General features: G+C 42.5%; 1 protein-coding gene across 1 annotated transcript; it reads right to left on the reverse strand.

Moving 5' to 3' along the window:
* Positions 1–279: 279 nt before the first annotated feature.
* On the reverse strand, positions 280–21,160 carry LOC115383815 (complement C3-like). The gene is made up of 38 exons (XM_030086004.1): positions 21,032–21,160; positions 20,183–20,378; positions 19,941–20,103; positions 19,643–19,737; positions 19,250–19,338; positions 18,512–18,594; positions 18,331–18,418; positions 18,099–18,201; positions 17,613–17,733; positions 17,397–17,512; positions 16,967–17,113; positions 16,468–16,567; positions 16,286–16,380; positions 16,021–16,209; positions 15,789–15,944; positions 15,506–15,635; positions 14,865–14,939; positions 14,363–14,732; positions 14,125–14,213; positions 13,892–14,031; positions 13,426–13,638; positions 12,734–12,785; positions 12,560–12,649; positions 11,263–11,463; positions 11,054–11,129; positions 10,787–10,946; positions 10,563–10,658; positions 10,224–10,374; positions 3,394–3,479; positions 3,129–3,206; positions 2,871–3,026; positions 2,700–2,762; positions 2,526–2,607; positions 2,354–2,443; positions 2,179–2,268; positions 2,011–2,094; positions 1,513–1,657; positions 280–421 (listed from the first exon to the last, which is right to left on the reverse strand). Exons 1-38 carry the CDS (start codon positions 21,115–21,117, stop codon positions 280–282), a joined length of 4,686 nt encoding a protein of 1,561 aa, XP_029941864.1. The 5' UTR covers positions 21,118–21,160.

Genomic DNA, 21,160 nt, shown 5'->3' on the forward strand with positions numbered 1-21,160 from the left:
TGTCATTTTAACTGAATTTTCCATGAATTTGTCAAATAACAGTTTTTAGTACAATAATGATGAACTGCGAAAATTTCATGCATGTCAGGATCAATGTATTGAGATTTCTTTGTGAGGCAATACTGTCAATACAATTTATGAAGTGTACAAGGACTGGCCAAGAGAATTCAGGTGAAAAACACCAAATTTTAAGGGCGATATAGTTTATTCTCCCATGCAACGTTGCATAGGAAACACATTAGATGGATAAAAATAAAGGTTACAGTTCCTTGGACTTCGTCATTGCGGACAGCCAAAGACTGTATACATAAGAGCCATGTCCTCCAAGCCCAAACAGGACAGTCGGTGTTCATCTGTTTGACACTCTTCTGTTGTGGGCCAGTACTCAACCCAGGTCTTCTCATCAAGCACGTACTGAAACCTGAAGAGAGAAAAACAGTGAGCTACACAGGAGTTCATGATGAACTGATGTGAGAATCGACGATACAGACGTGGACCAAGCTGTTGGTACCCTTCGTTTAATGAAAGCAAAATTCACAGTGGTCAGAGAAACAACTTGAATCTGATGAAAACGATGTGACCAAAGGGACATGTCAGTCCAAGGTGTGTCCACTAATTAGCTTCACAGGTGTCTACAATCTTGTAATCAGTCAGTGGCTCATATAGAGGGCGACAGGGAGTCACATGAAGTCTACCGCACTCAACATGGACCAGAGGAAGCAAAGGAAAGAGCTGTCTCAGCAGATTAGAAAGAAAATGATAGACAGGCATGTTATAGGTAAAGGCTATAAGACCATTTCCAAGCAGTTTGATGTTCCTGTGACAACAGCTGCACATATTATTCAGAAATTCAAGATTCATGGGACTGTAGCCAGCCTTCCTGGACGTGGCCAGATCAGGACAACTGATGACAAATCGAAGAGACAGATAAAACGAATGGTAACAAGAGAGCCCAGAAAAATTTCTGAAGAGATTAAAGGTGAACTTCAAGCCCAAGGAATATCAATGTCCGATCGCACCACTCGTTCCTGTTTGAACCAAAGTGGACTTCATGGCGATGACCAAGGAGGACACCATTGCTAAAAATAAATCAGAAAAAAGCCAGACTGGAATTTGCCAAACTACATGTTGACAAGGCACAAAGCCTCTGGGAGAATGTGCTATGGACAGTAGAGATAAAAAAGGAAGTTTTTGCCAGGGCAGATCAGCTCTATGTTCACAGAGTCCCAGTGTCAGAAAGCTTGAAAGCTTGCAGGTCATGGGTCTTGCAACATGACAATGACCCAAAACACACAGCTAAAAACACCCAAGAATGGCTCAGAGGAAAACACAGGATAATTCTGAAGTGGCCTTCTATGAGCCCTGACCTAAATCCTATCCAACATCTTTGGAAGGAGCCGTCTGGAAAAGGCACCTGGAGTGGACCACTGTGGATTTTTCTTTCATTAAACTGAAGGGTACCGACAATTTTGTCCACGTCTGCTTATAGTAGAAAAGTCTGACTGCACGTACGTCCGCGCTTGGTCGTCTCTGAGGATGTCTCGGGACGAGCCCATGATGAGGTACGTTTTACCCTTTTGAAGACCCAGAGCCCCTCTGCAGTGCTGATGGCTGAGGAACGGGCGCAGTTTACCCACAGGACCAACATCAGTGTCTCCTGCAATTATGACAGCAAAGACAACTTATTTTAATTCCATTTTAAAGACACTTAATGCCTTCCTGCCTCCGCACTACAGTCAATTGTTTGAGAAACTGTATTCTTATCATTATAAGTCAACTGCTTTTAGCTTGATTAACTTGGTAGAACGAAACAGGCTCGTGCGATGAGCTGCAAGCAGCAACCAGTGAATAGATGTCAAGATGAACGAGTTCATGTCTCATAGTAACAGGAGCTTCAATAAGATCCTCTCGGTGACACGTTTAAAAGAGATCTGTAGATAAAACCAGAGGTATAAAGACTGCATGGCCTTTTACAGGCTAAAGAAAGTATTGAAAGTTAAAGACGCTCACCTTCTTTGATGACGTCCAGTATCCTCATAGCGTAAGTGTCTGTGGACGGATCAGCGACTGTCTCCTCCAGCTGTACTTTGTATGCTGTGTAAAAAGTGAGAGGTGGTGAGAGGTTCCCACATAGAGAGAAACTTTCATTCTCGGCAAGAAACATGAATGGTTTCTTACCAAAATCAGTTTTGCTGGTCAGTGTTGCCTCACAAATCTTAGCAGTGCGCTCATCACTACTGATTTTGCCCTTCTGCGCACTGCAGCTCCCTGGAAGCAAAAACACCAAGTGTCAATGTTCTTGTTTTGAGGTCAAAAAAGACTCACATCACCCAAAATGCTGAATGTCATTCACCTTCAGCGCAGGTGCATTCACCACCTCTGCAGAGCAACAGAGGCTGTCTGGCTTTCCTCTCTGGATGGGGGAAATTCACACCTTGTGCTTCTGCAACACGACAAAAAGCTCATGAAGGACTCTTCACACTGACGTTGCCGATGCTTTGCAGAAACGGAAAGCAGCAGGTTACCTGGGACGAGCTCCACTGACATGTTGACCCTCTGACAGTCACTCTGTTTTTCTTGAGGCGGAGCGTAGTACACGGACACCATCTGAAACAGATGGAAGAATAATGAACAGAATAATTAACAACGTTCACAAAAGCTTGAAATTATATTGAGGAAACACAAAGCTGATGTCTCACTTTTACTGTTGCTGCTCCTGATCCTGTGGCTCTCACCAGCACGTCCTGATTTATTTCATTACTCTGTTGAGGTTTTAAGAAGCGCACACACACACACAAACACAAACGCAGAAAGGTTAGAAGGCATCACAGGCGTGTTTTCTGAAAGTGAACGGAGGACTGTGCTTCAACCTTCAATGTTCTTGTGAGGTGGTGGTTTCTTCTGTTCACGTTGAACTTGTAAGGTATCGCCCTGCCCGGCATCAAAACGTCCACGTTCAGGTTGTACTCTGGGTTTTTAGCATTGATCCAGTACTCTGATAGAGCCTGGTACGCCATGACTGTCGCCTGGAGAGAAAAACAAGGAGGAAGAAAATGTGAGGCGAAGGCGATGAGCAAACAAAAAAGAAAGTCTACTGAGGACAAGGAGTGGAGGAAGTTTTGTTGTACCTGGGTTGATCCAAAGCCTCCGCCCACAAGCTGCTGCTGGTTGAACCATCTCACTACAGGTCTGGCATCTTCTAAAGCCTTCATGAACAGAAGAGTAAAATTCAGGTTCCTGAGGTTTAGAATCACTACTATTGAAGATAAATGAAGGAGTGTAGCGTACATCCCTCCCCATCATCATCACCAAGACTCCAAAATTCCCATCAGCCACTCATCATCAAACTCTGAGCTCAGGCTTGCTGCGTTCCCAGCCTATAGGTTTGCTTACCCGGGTCTTGACCAGAGCCAGGAGAGCGTACGCTGTGGCCTCCAGTGTGTATCGATGTCCCTTAGCTACAGGCCAGTGAGACAAATCTGGAAGGAAAAAACCCTGTGAACACTGTGCTCGACATGAAAGATGCCTCAACCAGCTGACTGATACACACATTGTTCATGTATCAGTCTTTAAAAATGCTTTACCAAGGTTAATCTGGTGAAGATTCGAGTATTGCCTCCACCAGGAGGTTATGTAATCACGTTGGTTTGTTGGTTGGTTTGTTAGCAAGATCACGGAAAAGTAATGGACGGACTGCAATGAAACTGTGTGGAAGGGTGGGTCTTGGGCTAACTTAGAATCCATTAAATTTTGGTGATGATCCAGATCACTGTCTGGATCCAGGAATTTTTTAAAGGATTCTTTATCATTGAGAGATAGAGCAGTCTTTCACATAGTTGAGCAGGCCCGCCGACAGGGGGCGACAAACGCCTGGTTCACACAGGACGCGCCACTTCAGACGCCGAAGTAGAAGCGCCGCGCACCGAGTTTCAGATCAGCACCCCTGTTAACCTATGTGACGGTTCATACAGGAGGCGCAGGGGACCGCCGCGTGCGTAGTGGCTCGCGCCGTGTACTGCGGGCGCTCCGCTCCTCTCTATTTTCTCCGCGAGCCTCGCGCGCCGTGCACCGCCAGTTGTAAAGCTGGACAGAGCAGATCGCACCACACAGGAAGTCGGGAACGGAAAATACGAGAGAATCCGGTCAATTTTCAAATTAAAATCAAGTAAAATAACATAAATTATGTTGCTTTTCGGTTTCCTTTTCAGATACACACACACACACACACACACACACACACACACACACACACACGGAGAGAGGGCCACAGAGAGAGGCACCGCACGCCGCAGCACTCCGCTCAGATCACACCCCCGATCACAATGTTGTTTAATTATATGTGGTGTTCTTATTGTTGTCGGTGACTGATTTGAGCTGTGGTGGAGGTCTGCGCTCTCTGAGTGCCAAATTCTAGTTTTAGGTCTTAAGTAGTGCTCTAATGTTCAATGTTTTTGTGTTTGCTTGTTTTTAACACATCTGCAGCACTTACTGTGTTAACTTATTCACTAAAAGGGATTCTTGAAGAATTTCCCCGTGGAATTAAAGGACCTATATCATGCAAAATCCACTTTTTTAAGATTTTAAGCATGCCACAAAGTTTATTTCCCTTTAAAACCACCCCAAAAATGTTATTTGCCTTAATCCATGCATGTCTGAGTAATCTTTTTCAGTCTGCTGCTCTCTACAACAGCCCCTCCCTTCGGGTAGAAAACAGCTCGTATGTCACAAAAGTTGAACTTCTCCGGGGGGCGCTGGTGAGCAGCCAATGGAGTAGGACGTGTGTACCGCAGGCTCCGCAGAGAGAATACGTCTCTTTTTTTCTTTTTTTTTTATGGCATGTTGATATCGTGTACAACTTTATAGGCTCATTTAAGAAGCTGTGACACCCCCTGAGACGACTTTTTACTTCGAAGAATGGCAAGTAACCTTCGTACCAAGACCTCTGGAAACGGAGCTAGCTCTGCTACGGCTAGCGTTAGCAAAACACTCAAGGCTAGCACTGCTGCGGATCCTTCCAGTGATCCGGCTAGCATTATGTCTGAACAAGGTGGGCAGACCAACTTGGAGGATTTGAAAACTGAACTGCTGTCATCCATCAAGACTGAAATGACTGAACTTTTCCAAAGGGAAGTCACTAAAGTGATCACGAACGAGATCGAGGGGCTTAAATCGGAGCTGCTTTCAGTCAAGCTGGAAAAAGCTAACAACACAGCAACTCTCCGCACAGAATTGGTCCTCTGTTGTTGTTTTTTTTTTTTTGCAGAGTATTGACAGTTTTAAGTTTATATAGAATCGGGGCATGTTTTTTTTTTTCTTTCTTTTTTTTTTTACTTGTCTCATGTTCATCAAAATGATTAATGAGCAATGTTTACATGGTAATGCCAATATCTATACATTTTTTGTATGTTTTGTATATAGAAAACAAAGACTTTAGTCAATTTTATTCATATCAAACATGGAGCTGCCTGTAAAGCCAGAACCCAAACAAACGTGTGGATTTTGTAGTAGGGGGGTTGTTCAGTCACTTTGTTCTTGCTTCTGTCAGTGATTTCTGGGGTTGGGTACCTGTTGCACCAAAATTTACCTTGAATTTCTTCAGCACATGTTTTAAATTTGTGTCGGAATACTCCTTGATTTGGTATGATTTAATTCAACGCATAATCTTAATGCTATGGTGTTTCAAAACTCATGGCTTGCCCACTGTTGAATACTAGGGCCGGTGTCTGCCGGGTAAATTTTGTCTGCTGGAATGTAAAGTCCCTCAACCATCCGGTAAAACGTAGGAGGGTGCTTTCTCATCTAAAGCAGTTGAACACTGACGTCGCTTTTCTTCAAGCGACCCATTTAACTACTTTTGATCACTCAAAACTTAGAGGGGGGTGGGCAGGACAATTTTTTTCATTCAAATTGTCATTTTAAGTCTAGAGGCACAGCCATTCTAATTAAAAACACTGTGTCCTTTAACGCTACAAAAGTTGAAGCTGATTCAGCTGGGCAATATGTTATAGTGGTGGGAAGACTAAATAATACCCCTGTTGTTTTAGCCAATATATATGCCCCTAATTGGGATGACACCACTTTTTTCACTAGACTCTTCTCCCAAATACCAAATATAGACTCACATCATTTTATCCTGGGAGGCGACATTAACTGTGCATTATCACCGTCATTGGACCGTAGCTCATCTAAAACTGTGCGGCCAAACCGTTCAACACAAGTGGTTAATCAGCTTCTTAAAACATACGGAATGAAGGATGTCTGGAGGTTTCGCAGTCCTGGCCGTAGATGCTATTCTTTCTATTCACCCGTTCACAAAACATTTTCCCGAATAGACTACTTCTTCCTTGATAACACTTTGCTGCTGTTAGTCACTAAATGTGAAAATCAGGCTACAGTGATATCAGACCACACGCCACTGTTAGTGAGTCAATATGCCAACTTTGGGCAGTGAATATCGACCGTGGAGACTTAATACGCTCTTGCTCTCCGATGAAGAATTCGTGAAATTTATATCAAAAGAAATAGATGAATATATGGTTCCTTAATAACAGTGCAGGTATATATTCTGGTTTAATATGGGAATCACTAAAGGCTCATCTTAGAGGCCAAATTATAGCCTTCAGTGCTAGAGTGAAAAGAGTTCAACACGAGCACCTCAGAAAGATTGAAAGCGATATATTGCAGCTTGATGGAGCCCTAGCTCACTCTTTTTCATCTGAGCTATTTAAGCAACGTTTAGCTCTTCAGACGGAATTTAATTTGATAACTAAAAAACAAACAGAGAGCCTTTTCAATAAATCAAAACATAAAATATATGAGCATGGTGAAAAAATTGGAAAAGTTTTAGCCCATCAACTGCAACAACAGGTCAACCAAACTATTCATGAAATAATAATAAACATGGCGAGAAGCTAACAGATCCTATACATGTCAACCGCCGGTTCACTGAATATTACTCACAATTGTATACTTCAGAGTCCTGTGGAAACAAAGAGCAATTTGATGCCTTGTTTAATAAATTTGATCTTCCCACTATTAGTAATCAATCTGCTTTGGACCTTGAAAAACCCTTCTCTAAACAATAATTTATAACTGCTGTTGCTTCTATGCAATGTGGGAAGGCACCCGGGCCTGACAGTTTCCCGAGCGAGTTTTTTAAAAAAATTCTCAAAAGAATTGTGCCCTCTTTTGCTTTCTGTATATGAAGAATCCTCTGCACTAGGCAAACTCCCAGAAACAATGAGACAGGCTGTAATAACTTTGACTCATAAGAAGGGTAAGAGTAAATTAGAACATAATTCATATCGGCCAATTTCATTATTGAATGTGGACAGTAAGATTTTTGCCAAGATGCTGGCACGTTAATTCGAATCAGTTGTTCCTTTAATCGTAAACAAGGATCAAACTGGTTTTATTAGAAATCGATATTCATTTTGTAATATTCGTAGGTTGTTAAATATCCTTCATGATCCCTCTCCACCCGATACTCCAGAAGTGATCTTGTCGCTTGATGCGGAGAATGCTTTTGATTGGGTGAAGTGGGACTATCTTTTTTTACACACAAGAGGTTCCGTTTCGGTGTGAAGTTTGTTTCCTGGATTCGTATGCCATATTCCTCTCCAGCAGCCGCAGTCCGAACAAATAACAATTTATCACACTTTTTCAATTTGGAACGTAGGACGCGACAACGGTGCCCTTAATCCCCTTTGTTATTCTCGCTGGTTAAAGAACCTCTAGCAGCAGCAGTGCGTAATTATGCCCTCATTATAGGTGTTCAAAGTGGTGACTCTGTTCATAAAGTATCTTTATACGCAGATGATACACTTTTGTATGTTCCTGAGCCACTCCAGAGCCTACCAAGTTTACTTGGTCTCTTGGAGGACTTCGAAAAAATATCGTGATATAACGTATACATGCAGAAGAGTGAACTAATGCCTATAAATGTTATATCCCAACAAAATACACTAATTTCACTCCCGTTTAAACTCAGTCAAGATAAATTTAAGTATCTAGGTATATGGATAACAAAAAATTATAAACATATGTACAAGGCAAATTTTGTCCCTTTATTAGATATTATCAAACAGGACCTTGAACAATGGAATACGTTACCATTATCGTTAGGAGGAAGAATAAATATTATCAAAATGAATGTCTTACCTAAATTTTTATATTTATTTCAGTGCGTACCATTATTTCTACAAAAACTTTTTTCTCTTTTATTGACAAGTTAATATCCTCATTTATATGGAACAGGAAAACTGCACGTATCTCCAAAAATATTTTACAGCGACACAGAGAACATGGTGGATTTTCACTTCCTAACTTTAAATATTATTATTGGGCTTCTAATTTACGGGCAGTGCTATATTGGCGTTCACATAGCAATGATTCCAGATGGATTAAACTTGAAAAGATGTCTTGCAGTTTTGCCTCTTTACATTCCTTCAAGACTACCTCTGCCTCAATCGTTATGCAAATTCTCTGCAAATCCAGTCGTTAAGCACTCATTTAAAATCTGGGCACAATTTCGAAGGAGTTTCAATTTGAATGATATGTCAATCCTTGCTCCTATTGCACATAATCACATTTGTCCCTTCAATTATAGATGACTGTTTTATAGCCTGGGATGCAAATGGCCTGAGGACTCTGAAAGACTTGTTTGTCGGAGGACTATTTGCCTCGTTTCAACAACTGAAAATAACCTTTCAGATTCATGACTTTCTGTTCTTCAGATATCTTCAACTACGCAGTTTCATGTCAGCATCATTCCACTGTTTCCCCTCACGTCCACCAGACTCTTTGCTTAAAACAATTTTGGACATGAATACACTCTCAAAAGGACTTATTGGTAAAGTTTATAATGTGATTAACTCCCATAATGTACAACCACTGGCTCAAACTAGAATAAAGTAGGAAGAGGAACTTGATTGCACTGGTCAAAAGCTAGACTAGCTATAATAAAGACAGACATAGACCCAACTTGTGATCGCTGTGAAATTGATACAGCTGCTACATTATCCCACATGTTTTGGTCTTGTTCAAAATTGATACCTTTTTGGCAGTGCATATTCAAGTTCCTCTCTGATGCATTAAAGGTCAATATTCAACCAGAACCCATAACTGCGATATTTGGCATCAATTTACAATTCTCTAATCTGAATAAAAAATGTAAGGTGGTGGTAGGCTTTGCCACACTCGTTGCCCGAAGGCTCATTTTGCTAAATTGGAAGGAAAAACATGCGCCACCTTTCAAACTATGGTTCATTGAGCCTCTGCATCATCTAACTCTGGAGAAAATAAGGTACTCTATAAGAGGCAGTGCTAGCAAGTTTTTTTTTTTTTTCATATTTGGCAATCTATTTTGGATCGGATTAAAGAGGTAGAACCATCACTTATCTGGAGTAATCTGGTTTCAAGTGACTGCATTTTGATTTTCTAATCTTTGGCTTTATTATTGATATTATTGATTTTTCTTTTCCTTTTTCTAATGGTGCAACAGGGTGGGTGGGTTTGGGGTGTTCAAGGGTGGAGGGGGGTTATACACAAAAAGCTGTCTGTATTATTTTCTGCTATGTCAGACAGAATCTTCAATAAAAATCACTTTGAACGAAAAAAAAAAAAAAAAGTTGAACTCCTCCCCACCACTCTTCTCCCACCGCACCCCCACGCAGACAACACGCCAACTGTCCTCTGACCAGCACGCAGCTGATTCGCATTTTCCACTGCAGCCCTCGGCAATCAGCGTTGCCGCTTTTTTTACAGAGATAAACTTCAACCATCGTCTGAAAGCAACAGTCAAGCAAGAGCAAGAGTCTGAAGAGTCGGCGCTTGGTGGGTTTCTAACAGGAAAAGACGTTTTCGCGTGTCTTTGCGTGTAGAGAAGCTAAAGCTAAAGAGCTAAAGCTAACCCTTAGAGACACTAACACATGACGTCTTTGTTTTGAAGCTCCGATTGGTTGAAGAAGCTGTCAGTCAAAGTCCACAGGGGGAGAGGTGGGATTTTCAGTGAAACAAAGCATTTTCTCTTCCGGGTTTCAGAATTAGCCCCAGAAAATCTTTTATTTAACACAAAATGACTTTTCCTGAGCGCCAAAAATAAACTATTACCATGTTAATGCCAATAATAGGGTTTGGACTAGCTAAGAAAGCATGACACAGCCCCTTTAAAGTATTTAGGTTGTGTGTGAATATCTGCTTGGTATAATCCGCTGTGAACACACCTGGGGAAACAAATCTGTAGAGGACCTCCCGGTTGAGTTTGCCTTCGTTGGCCAGCGCGTAGGAAGTCATGGCGACGGCGTAAGGATTGGTGAGGCTGTCCAGGCGCCTCTCAAGGTAACTCACTGCTTTGTTTATGCTGAATGACAGATGCTAGAAAGATGAAGAAAGCAGGAAACACAACACAGGATAGACATGAGGTATTAAACACAAGCGAAGGGAAGCAGGTAACAGGGTTGCAGGTTTGCGTAAATAGCTCAAAAATGTCCACAGCCCAATGTAAATAGTAAGTAAATTAAGCAAATGTAAGAGAAAAGAGTGCACGCTGGTGGCATCCTCACATTAACGGTGGCGGCACATAGCGCCCGTGACTCCTGCATTGCAATCAGCTTGAAGGCCGTCATGGAGGCGTCTGAATCTCTTCCCTGTACGTCTCCCTACGCAGACAGAATCCCAGGAACATTTACCATGCTCACATCAATGTGACTTTAAAAGATGAATCAGTTTTAGCTTCGCTATTCATCTCAGAGGGAAAATCAGAAGAATTCAGAATCATTTCACTCACAGTCATTTCTGCGTGCATCATGGCTCCAGCTTCTCGAAACATGCCATCGGGCTGCTGCGTGTTGAGGATTAAATACTTGATGGCAGCACAGATCACTTCTTCCTGCACCGCCACCAGACTATGGGCCATGGTCAGCACCTTAGCAGCATAGGCTGTCAGCCTTAAAGGGGAGAGAATGTCTTATTTAATTTGGAATTCCATGTGTGTTCAGTATATTTGTGGAATGGTGAAGGTTGTGAATGAAAGGTGGAGATCTGGAATTCTCACCAGGAGCTGCTCGGGTGAGTCGGAAACACAGTAAAAGACCCATCCCTTTTACGGAAAGTCAACTCCTGACTGTAGCCTGGAAAAAACAAAGAAACGCAGCCTTTTCAATAACTCTTATCAAATGTGTGTAGTTATACTTCTATGGCAGCATAGGTATAGTCATTTGCATGCCATGTGATTTATGATGCATGTGTGCTTGACCGAGTTACCAGTCTTGATGTGTTGAAGGGCTTCAGCCCGTCTCTGAAAGGCGACGGTCTCCCACTGGTTGGTTCTGTCCAGATATATGGTTGCAATGACAGGCCGAGTCATGTGGCTCAAGTTCTCCTCTCCACTGCCTGAGGGCCGGTAGATCAGTGTGCCCACGGACTTGACGGCGTTCTCCACGGGACCTGAAACGTCTTGTCTCCCTGCACACACACATTGGTTCTCATTTATCCATCCTGCGTAGAACCGAGAGCAGATCTGAGTGCTGATTTCGAATCTGATCAATCTCAGCGTAAGAATAATCGGGTGTCTTGTCTGTAAGCTTCGATAGATAACACATGGTGACGCTCTTATGGAGGGTGTGGATGCTGGGCTAACATAAGAGAACTGTAAAAGAACACGACTGGTCCATAGTCACAGTGTTTCTTATTTTAATGTTTTGAAACTTTGGAACAAATTGGATACCCAACACAAGCAATGCCAAAATATTCATAGATTTAAAATTCTCTATAAAGACATGATCTGGTCACAATATAAAAAAAGTAGATCCTAAATTGACAACTCTATCTTGTTGCATTAGTTTCATATGTGTGTTTCCTTACCTTATCAGTATATTGTCCATTACCATTGCTGGTGTAGTCTTTTTTTTACCATTGTTGGTATTGTTCATAACCCCTTACCATTGTTGGTAAGTAATATTGCAATGTAATAATCATCTGTTGCCGATGGTAACATCACCACATTCAAACATTTCTGTTATTGTGAATTATATCAGCCGCATTTATATAGATCCTTTCAGTGATAACCGCTTTGCTTCCACTGTGTCGCAGAAATTACAGGACGTGACATAAGAGTTCAGTTTAATTCTGATGTAAATTGGGGTGGGATTAAATAAGTTTTTTCTTCTTCCCACTCCTTTTCAGGCACTACTTTTGCTCTATTTTTTTTTTCTCGTTGTTGTTGTCATATGTAAATATACATTGTTCCTTTTTTTTAGTTATTGTTATGATATTTGTGTTAGTGCCTGAAATAAATGATTATCAATCAATCAATATACTCCTCCACTGCATATTGCAACCCCTTTTTGCCTCCATCTGGAGGATATTGCACTGGTATTGCTCTAAAAAGAGTCACTGACACGCACCGGTATACTCCTCTCTGCCATGACACTGTTGACAGTCCGTCGGTGTCAAGAAGCTTGTCGGGCTAGCAACAGTAACTAAGGGGGGGCGGGGCTTTTTGTGAAACCCCAATTGGAATACATACATATATTATATGTATTATATTGACTTCTCTTACCTGTGATAAAGATGTGTGTGCTCTGAGGTGCGTTTGGAATCATATCCTTTCTGGGAATTTGACTGTTGAGAATTTCTTCTTGTGTTCCACCTGAATGGAAAAAGTAGTGGTTGGTTAGTGAGGATGACAAGTGGTAATTAATGATTTCTGTGGATTCAATTAACTCAACCACACCTTTAGGGTCCAGAGTGACGATCTTAGAACTCGTAACAAGTACACCGTTAGGCTAGACAAACAACACAGACAAGCATTACAGAGCACCATGGATCTTATGGTTCAAATCAAGGCCAACCTGCCCCGTAATGAATAACCTCAAGCTGCTGTGTGGAATCTGACATTGAAGCTGTTACTGAAAACTGAGCTGCTGCACACAGAGCTGTGCTGTTGTGAACATTTCCCCTCTGAATATGTTCACTTGCAAATTGCTCTTTACAGCTGAAATTGTTTTTTGTTTAGTTTTTTTTTTTTTCCCTGAGTGTTACAAACCTGTCACGGAATTATCCTGAAATGTCCATGTCTGTAGGATCATCCATGTCGCAGGAATCAGTTTGTAAACAAAGTTTAAACTTTTGGGTTTGAGTGAAAGAATCTGTCTCCAAAATGTATTTTAGCGGATGGGAGAAAATTCTGCACTCTCCTCAAACAAATGCATCTCAAGAGAGAACTGCTTGAGATTGAGAAAAAAAAAATCAAAGCATTGTGAGCATCACAAGGATTGCAGCTACGTTTTGATGAGCAATGTGTTAAGATTGAGCCAGAAATGTGGCCGTGGAGACCAAGGTTTAAACTGAGAGACACTCATACTCTTAAAAAAAATGTCCTCAGTTCTGTGGAGATGAGGAAGAATCTGTGTCGGTGTCTCTCACCACCACCCGTAGCGTCTTCACGATGCCGTCACTGAGCCAGAAGTCCCTGACAGCCGCTTTGACCTCAATCTGGACTTCTCCCTCCCTCATGGGGATAATGATGAACGGCACCGATGTTGTGGTTTGGGGTCTTACATTGACCTCCTGTCGATACCGCCTACGTTTGGACGCTGCGCTGCACACGTGCTGCTCCTCCATCAGATCCACTCGCACCTGGAAAGCAACACAAAGACAGAAAGGGTGTGAAAATCCCCACGAGTGGATTCAGGCTGATGATCTGACCTGACATCCACGCACATAAAATCTATAATATATAATTCTAAATTTCACAACCCTCACAGAAATAGCAAAATAATTGATTTCTCTTCAAGTCTCACTGGTGAAATTAATCGAAAATATAAATTAATTCTCTAAGTAACCCTTCTGCTTTAGAAAATAACATAAAATACAATTAGCTGCCACATACAGTGATTGCATCAGGAGTGTAGTTGTGGAGGACGGCCTCTATTTCCAGCGGCTCTCCTTGGACAGCAGAAAAAGGCAGGCTGAGGTCGATGAAGAATTCTTTACGGACAACGACCTCCAACGGCTCTCCAACACAGATTCCTGTAGGAGTGTGGAAGGGGGACGGCATGAGGGGTGTGAAGAGGAGGAGAGGCGCAGGTGAAACACGTCGGACTGTGAGTTGGGACTGCTCACCGTGAGTCGGCGACAGGCTGATGCCGGTGAGCTGCCAGGTCGTGATGGAGTCTGGCAGGGGAACACTTCTCTGAACTGATGTCAGTCCGCTGTGAGACAGAGAGCGGCGAGTCAATTTAAACCGTTTAAATGGAAACTGCGCAGCGGGACATTCAGTGCTTTCAGCACCGCTTTCTGGTGGTCAGTAGGGATGAAACAGAACTCTGAATGTGCGCCAGGTGGCTGCGGCGGAACTCACCATGGCAATCCTGCAGGACAGGGGGGCAGTTTGACATCAGTCCACAGAAAACTTTCAGGGAACTTGCTGCGACTGACGATATCATCGCTGTCCATGTAACTGTCATCGTCCTCGTCTCCTAACGGGTCAATGAAATACGTGTCGGACATCGACCTCCTGCTGAGTCTTCGTCTCGCCAGTTTGAGACGCTCCTCCTTGTGGTCAGCTCGCTGCGTGGTCATCTCTCTGCAGCAGTCCAGAAAGGCCTCCACACAGGCCGGGCCGTCGACGATGTGCTCGCTGCGTCTCTCACAGCTGTATGAAGGAGGCGTTTCCCTCATACCATCCACGCAGCAGTCCTTCTGCAGCTTGTTCGACTTGTATTTATCAACTGTAAATAAACAGTGAACGCCAGTTAATATCTCTTCGCCAATACATGCGAAGACAGCGAAATTACAAGTGTGTCTTGAAAAGAAAAGACTGAATTTGTAATAATTGAGTTATCTTGAGCTGTGATTCTCACCTAAAGTGGTGGGACCCTCCATGAGAGGAGACGCTCGCTTCCGTCTTGCTGCCTGAGGTTCTGCACATTTCGGTTCTGAAAAGACATAAAGAAAAGAGGATCGAAGACACGAGTGAGCCGTCAACAAAGGCTAATTCTTTAAAAAACTACATAATGGCCCTTGAGGTTATTCATGTCTTGTGTTTGTTTATATTTTTGTCTTTATTTAGATCTTCTTGTTAGGATATTATTTCAGATACATAAAATTCCAATGTCTTTTTCAAACACTGGTGGTATATAAAAGATGGACTAAACTTACGTGACGTCCCCGATAGCGTTCTGAAACCCCATTTTGAGGATTTGAGCAGGACGTCTCCATATTGAACATTTGAAATCGGATATAAATGTGATTGTTCAAGCCTGGCATGTGGCCGCATCACGTGGACAGAGGAGGTGCTGTGATAGTGTGATTTAAGCAAAACCTTAACTGATAAAATAAAATCAACTGATAATTTACACGAAACCAACATCACCTCCACCCCCTGCTGGAATTTCCCCAGAATTACAGCTTTTCTGCTTCTTCTGCATTTGTTTCATTGTCCACCAGCAGAGGGTGCCTTTTCGATCAGAGAGAGGAGTTAGGGGTTGATATGCATGGTCACCTTGTCGATAAGGAGTTCCTGAAGCAGTGTTGGTCACAAACAGCAGCCCCGCATCGTAGAAAACTCCCATGCCGTCCTTCCCTCCGCCTGGTGTGCAGCCAGTGTCGTGCTCCTCCACTCTGTCCCACACCTGAGAGGCAGAATAATGAATAAATAAATAATAATGAAATATGTCAGACTGTGGTGTTTTGATTTGTCAGTATTTATGCAGCTTATATCAAAACAATGTCATGGAGCTTGTTTATTTTATCGGTATTTCTGCTTGGAGAGTTAAAGATGTTGCCTTTTTCTGCGTGAGCCGGTGCTTGTTGTTCAGGACGTAGACGCCTTTGTCCACCGCCACCAGTCCCACCGTGGCGCCGGGGTCTCCGGTGACCTTCAGATGCAACTTCCTGCCAGGGGGATAGGATGCTGCAGGTCTCTCCAGCTCCAGTTTCAACTAAAAGTGGAGCAGACAAGTGAGAAATGAATCTGAATTGATGTTTTCTTTCTTTAACGTCATCTCCACATCTCACCGAGCCCATGCAGGAGTCTTTCACATCCACCCAAACGGAGTCTGACACCACTTCATGGTCTGCATGGTAGTAAGCGACGATGCGGAAGGACGGCAGCATTTCTTTGGTGATGGGAACATTCAGGGCGATCAGCACTTGCCCTTGTGTCTTGAAACGTCCGAATTTCACCAGCTGACCTCTGCTCAGGATCTGCAGACAAAGTCCCCACAGTCAATCCACCCGAGTGAACATGCGAGTAACTTTGCAGGAATAAAAGAGGACTCACCAGGTACGTGATGTCTCGATTCTCATATGTCAAACTGTACAAGTACAGATGGACTTTCAGGTTGTCTCCTATTTGTAGATCTGCTGAATCCACACCTCCAAAAAAAAAAAAAAAAAAAGGCAACAGTAATAAATCGTCACATTAATAATGAACCATTTGAAGTGATTGTATGTGTTTCTTACCAATATGGATGAATCTGGCAGAGCTGCTGGCGTATGAATGTGCCGTCATTCCGGCCTCTGCCTGCATTTTCGGTGCGAGTCGAGGATCGTTGGTCCTGGCCTGGAATCAATATGCACAAAGACAAATTAAGTCACTTATACAGGAATGACGGGGGAGGGGAACAGGAGGGTTTTCGGGGTTTGTGAGCTTTTAAATATAGAAGCTCCTCTTGATAATGTGATTTCTTTCTTTTTTTTTTTTAATTTAATTTCAATACTGATGCATGATATTGCTGGATTGGACAGGGGGACAGAAAGACAGGAAGAGGGACAGAGCGCAAAGGAAACAAACAAGTGAACAAACAAGCAAACAAAGAGTAGAGAGACGATCATCTGATATTCACAGAACTGCAGTTACATTTGTAGCTTTCATTTTAAAACAAATAAAAGTTGTATTTGTGCCCTTTTCTGCTTCCGTTTGAAAAGTTGATTAAAAAACAATAATCCTTCTTGGACTCACTCTGACGTTGAGACTTTGAGTGTTTCTCTCGGTGTTGACGGCGATCCTTACGATGCCGTTGCTCGCAGTGACACCTTGAAAGTCACCAGGAAAAACCGACACCGGAACGTTTGCGGCTGGAGTCTCGTCGGGGTTCAAAACTTCAACCTGCCATCAGTGGACAAACAGTGAGATTTTATTAATCAGTTAAGTACAAATAAATATGGAGCGGCTCTCTATCTATGTCGATGAGCTGAGATCCGAGACTTCCTTTTGAAAGTGAAAAATGTTTTTACGCGCCAGAAATATTTTTTCTAAAATAAAGGATTCTTCTGTCTTGTCTTTGCTTTAGTGTAATATATTAATGTAATTATATCAACAAATTCACATTTATTGAATTCCCCTTATTTTTTCAGTTGAATTTTCTGTACACACAAGAGAAGCTCCCCACCGTGAGATCAAATGACATTCCTGGTTTGAAGTATTTGGGAGTTTTCTTGAAGTGGATGGTGTAGGGTGAAGCGACAATCCGGATGCCTCTGACTTCTGCCTCCACCATTTCACTACCTGCGACATGAAGGAAGCCACAAATCGAGCAGGAGGTGAAGAGCAGAGGGTCATCTGTTGGTTTCGTTCAGCTGCATCAGCAGACGTCCTGGTCTCTTACCGAGTTTGGTCACCACACTGACGGAGACAAAAATGGAGTCTCCGACGAGTTCCTGGATGTTGGGAAAGGTCTGAGTGATGTGCTCACTCTTCAGTACGGCCCTCCCCTCGCCCCGCTGGACCTAACGCCACAACAAACAGTGAAAAAACATCCTGGGAAACATTCAGCGGCAAAAAAAATCATGCATTGACACAATTTTAAGCATTTCAAGTCTTTATAGCTTCAGAAATGACTAGAAATAAGAGTTTAACAATCCAGTTTTGGAAGTCATGTAGACATTCTGAACTGGACTTGTTGATATTATCAAAATACAGACGGTATTTGTGATTGTACGAACGCATGTGCAGGGCAGAAGACCTGATGTTTGGTTTTTTCCTCTTTCTGCCATCTATTAAATTTGCTTTGTGCCCCTTTCCTCCCCCCTCCCCAATCTAAACGTCTTGATTTTAGTCTGCAGCATTTTAACTAGGATGACTCTGTGCTTACTGGGAACCTCTGAAGAGAGGCTGCGAAGCCCTTCTTCTGACCGCCCTGCATAACCCCGAACACCACATAAGCCGTCCCGTCCATCGCTTCGCCGGACAGATACCTGAAAGCACAAGAAGATGGTCAAATTTAGCAGCAACTGAAGCCATGGAGATGATTCAGTGCTTCATTGTTTTCCTCAGTTACACCAACAACCCAGCCTGAACTGGCGCTCCTCTGAAGTTTGACTCACGTTGCTCTGATTTCCACAGTCAGGTCGCTGCTGTCCACGTAGAAGAAGGACACCTGAGGCTTGAGTTTCACCTCAAAACTGGGAGGCACTGGCAAAAGGAAACATTTTCCATATGTTACTCCTTTCAAGTAAAATATATGTTTAGAAAAATGTTCAACAGTGAAGTTAAGAAGAGACTCACCGTCTTCTTTCACCTCAAAATCTGCTGAATAGCTTAGTTGTGGATTATTCCGAAACCTGGCCACCACCTTCCACAGGCCAGGACTACACACACACACACACAAACACACACACAGTCAATAACAATTACCATAACCATCTCTCCTTGTCCGCGTGTCCAAGTTGCCTTAATCATGACTCTGAATGAACACATCCAGCGGTTTTTGGTTTATAAAGAATTACTATTCTATCTTGACATCCACTATTAATATTCAATACACAAACTACACAACAATCCCTCTGAACCACCCTCCCTATTTTTTTTTAAAAGATGCATTTCAGGACAAATCCTGGTAAAAAAAAATGTTGTTTTACCATTTTTATTACAGAGACAGACAGAGGAGAACTCAGTTTATTTATGTGTTTCTTTGTGCTTTCTTTTGCACATTTGTGGTTTAGAGTTATGATGCACATAAATGAAAGACTGTCTTGTAACCAGAGGGGGTGCAGCACGCCTTTATCCTCTCAAAAAAAAAATCTCCTGTCTCTGAGTCAGATCTTGGGTCCAAAATCCACTCACCATAACAAAAAAAAAAAAAAAAAAAAAAAAATCAGCAAGTGATAAAATTACTATGAAAATACTGATTCACAATATTGGAAGTTATCGTTTTCCTGAGTTGTGACCTGTTGGCTCCTGCAAATTGTTCAGTATAAAAATGTAAATTTAGAAACTAATAAAAAATCTAATAAAAATACTCGCCTTGCGATTTTGGGGAGTTGATAAACGTCAGAGTGAATCCCTGATCTCAGAGAGACTGTATCAAGTGGTAAAATGATGCCTTCAGGGGTCTGAGGGAAAGAAAAATCTTTTATCATTCAGACATCCAGTCCGAGGACAACTTCAGCATGAAATCAATGGATTCATACTTTTATGTGTGCAGCTCCGAGGGACACATATCTTGTGAGAGTAATACATTCTTTTGTCTGAAACATATTTTATGGTAAAATTGTTCTGATTCCAAACTTAAAACAAACGGAATCAAACAGCTTGAGGTTCAAATGTTCCAGCTTATGTGAAACTGAATCTGAAGTGTGTTTGCATGCTCTTAGTGATTTCAGGTGTCTGTAGTCAGTTAAAAATGAGACACATTACCACAATCTCAACGGTGACATGGGCTTCATGTCTGGTTCGTGGATCCCTCTCCACAGGCTCCATCTGGGGCGTCACAGCAAACATCCTGTAGAGAACTGTGACAAGAGGAAAAAACAGTGTGTACATCAAGTATTTAAAGAACCTCTTTGGATCCAAAAGCCATTAAAAACATCAGAAAATCCAGTCTTCAAACAAAAACATCATCTGAATTGTTACTGTTGCTATAATTCACATAGCAGAGACTGACTTCTCTATCAGGACCGGTGTCGTCAGGCTCCAGCAGCAGCAGCAGACTCACCTCTGCTGTCGGGGGTGTAGACGGTCTTGTCTGTCTGGATGAAGATGTGTCCAGACTGGTAGGAAACTAAGACGACCTTCTCCAGCAGCTGATCGTCAAACTGAGCCTGCAGGTAAACGTACTGCTTCACGCTGGGATCCTTGCTGAATGTTGCAGCCGGGATCTAAAACAACAGATCATCCAGTGAGAGGAAGGAGGGGCCTTCAACAGAACCATTTCTGCATTCGGATTATTTCCCGCACCCTGACTTGTCCAAACATTTGGTAGTTATTCTGCCTGGTGAGAGTCACAGAGGTGAAATCGAGGACTTCAGTCTTGGTTGTGTGGTTCATCACGTTGATTCGGACCCTGATGTCTCCCCCGGTGCAGTCCTGACACTCCACAAAGATGTTTTCTGTTGTTTCCACTCTCAGCAGGTTGGGGGCCGACATGACTTTGCTGCAGAGAGGAGAGAGGACAGAGAACTGGGATGTAGAAAGGCTTCAGAGTGAAGCTTCCTGGCCTCTTTTTTATGCCAAACTAAAATTCTTAAAAAGATGACTGAAGGTCCAGTTCACTCAAATTAATAAAGCTTGCGTCCCAAACGCATGTATTTGCTCAGACGAGGGTGGCGAGCTGCAGCCTGGACTTTACACACAATGAGTGATCTATTGATGAGCTTGACAAACATGCAGCTGGGATCAGATCAAACTTCTCCTCTCAGCTCTGGACTGGGTTTTCCTTTTTATTTATTTATTTTATGTTTTGGAAACTTCGAAAATTAAACCAACAAACTGCTATATTGAGTTCTGTTTTTATATTTTCTGACAGGGGTGGAGGTAAGAGAGTACAAAGTCTCAAATTACTGAATATAAGTCGTGTTTTTGATGCATACATGTGGAAATCGAGATAACATTCCTCAAACTTCAAGAAATATGTTATTGAGCTTGAGCGTAATTTGAATTCTTCCTCAAACCAATAATTGTGCAACTCTGAGGTTGAGAGGTGTTACTTTTTGAAAAATCTCTACTTGTTGAAGATAGATAAAGGAAAAAGCAACACTTGCTGATAACGATTCAGGATAAAAATGAAGCTGCAGCAGGTCTACTCACAGCGGAGCTCCATCAGCCGAAGCCGTGAGAGAGGCAAAAGCCAGAGAGGCCAGCAGCGGCAGCAGAGTCTTCCTCATCCTCCTCATCCTGGTCCTGGTGCAGCTCCTTCCATTTATCCACCCAGCAATC

Source organism: Salarias fasciatus (genome assembly GCF_902148845.1).
Source record: "Salarias fasciatus chromosome 23 unlocalized genomic scaffold, fSalaFa1.1 super_scaffold_20, whole genome shotgun sequence".
NCBI lineage: Eukaryota > Metazoa > Chordata > Actinopteri > Blenniiformes > Blenniidae > Salarias > Salarias fasciatus.

Bases quoted from the DNA above. Each gene is read 5' to 3' on its own strand.
- LOC115383815 (XM_030086004.1), bottom strand. From the start codon at position 21,117: ATGAGGAGGATGAGGAAGACTCTGCTGCCGCTGCTGGCCTCTCTGGCT. The intron at 15,636-15,788 runs GCAACATCTTTA...TCTGCCTCTCAG, and splicing joins ACCGGCTCACGCAGAAAAAG to GTGTGGGACAGAGTGGAGGA. The intron at 3,480-10,223 runs GTGTGTTCACAG...TTTTCCTTCCAG, and splicing joins CTACAGATTTGTTTCCCCAG to ATTTGTCTCACTGGCCTGTA.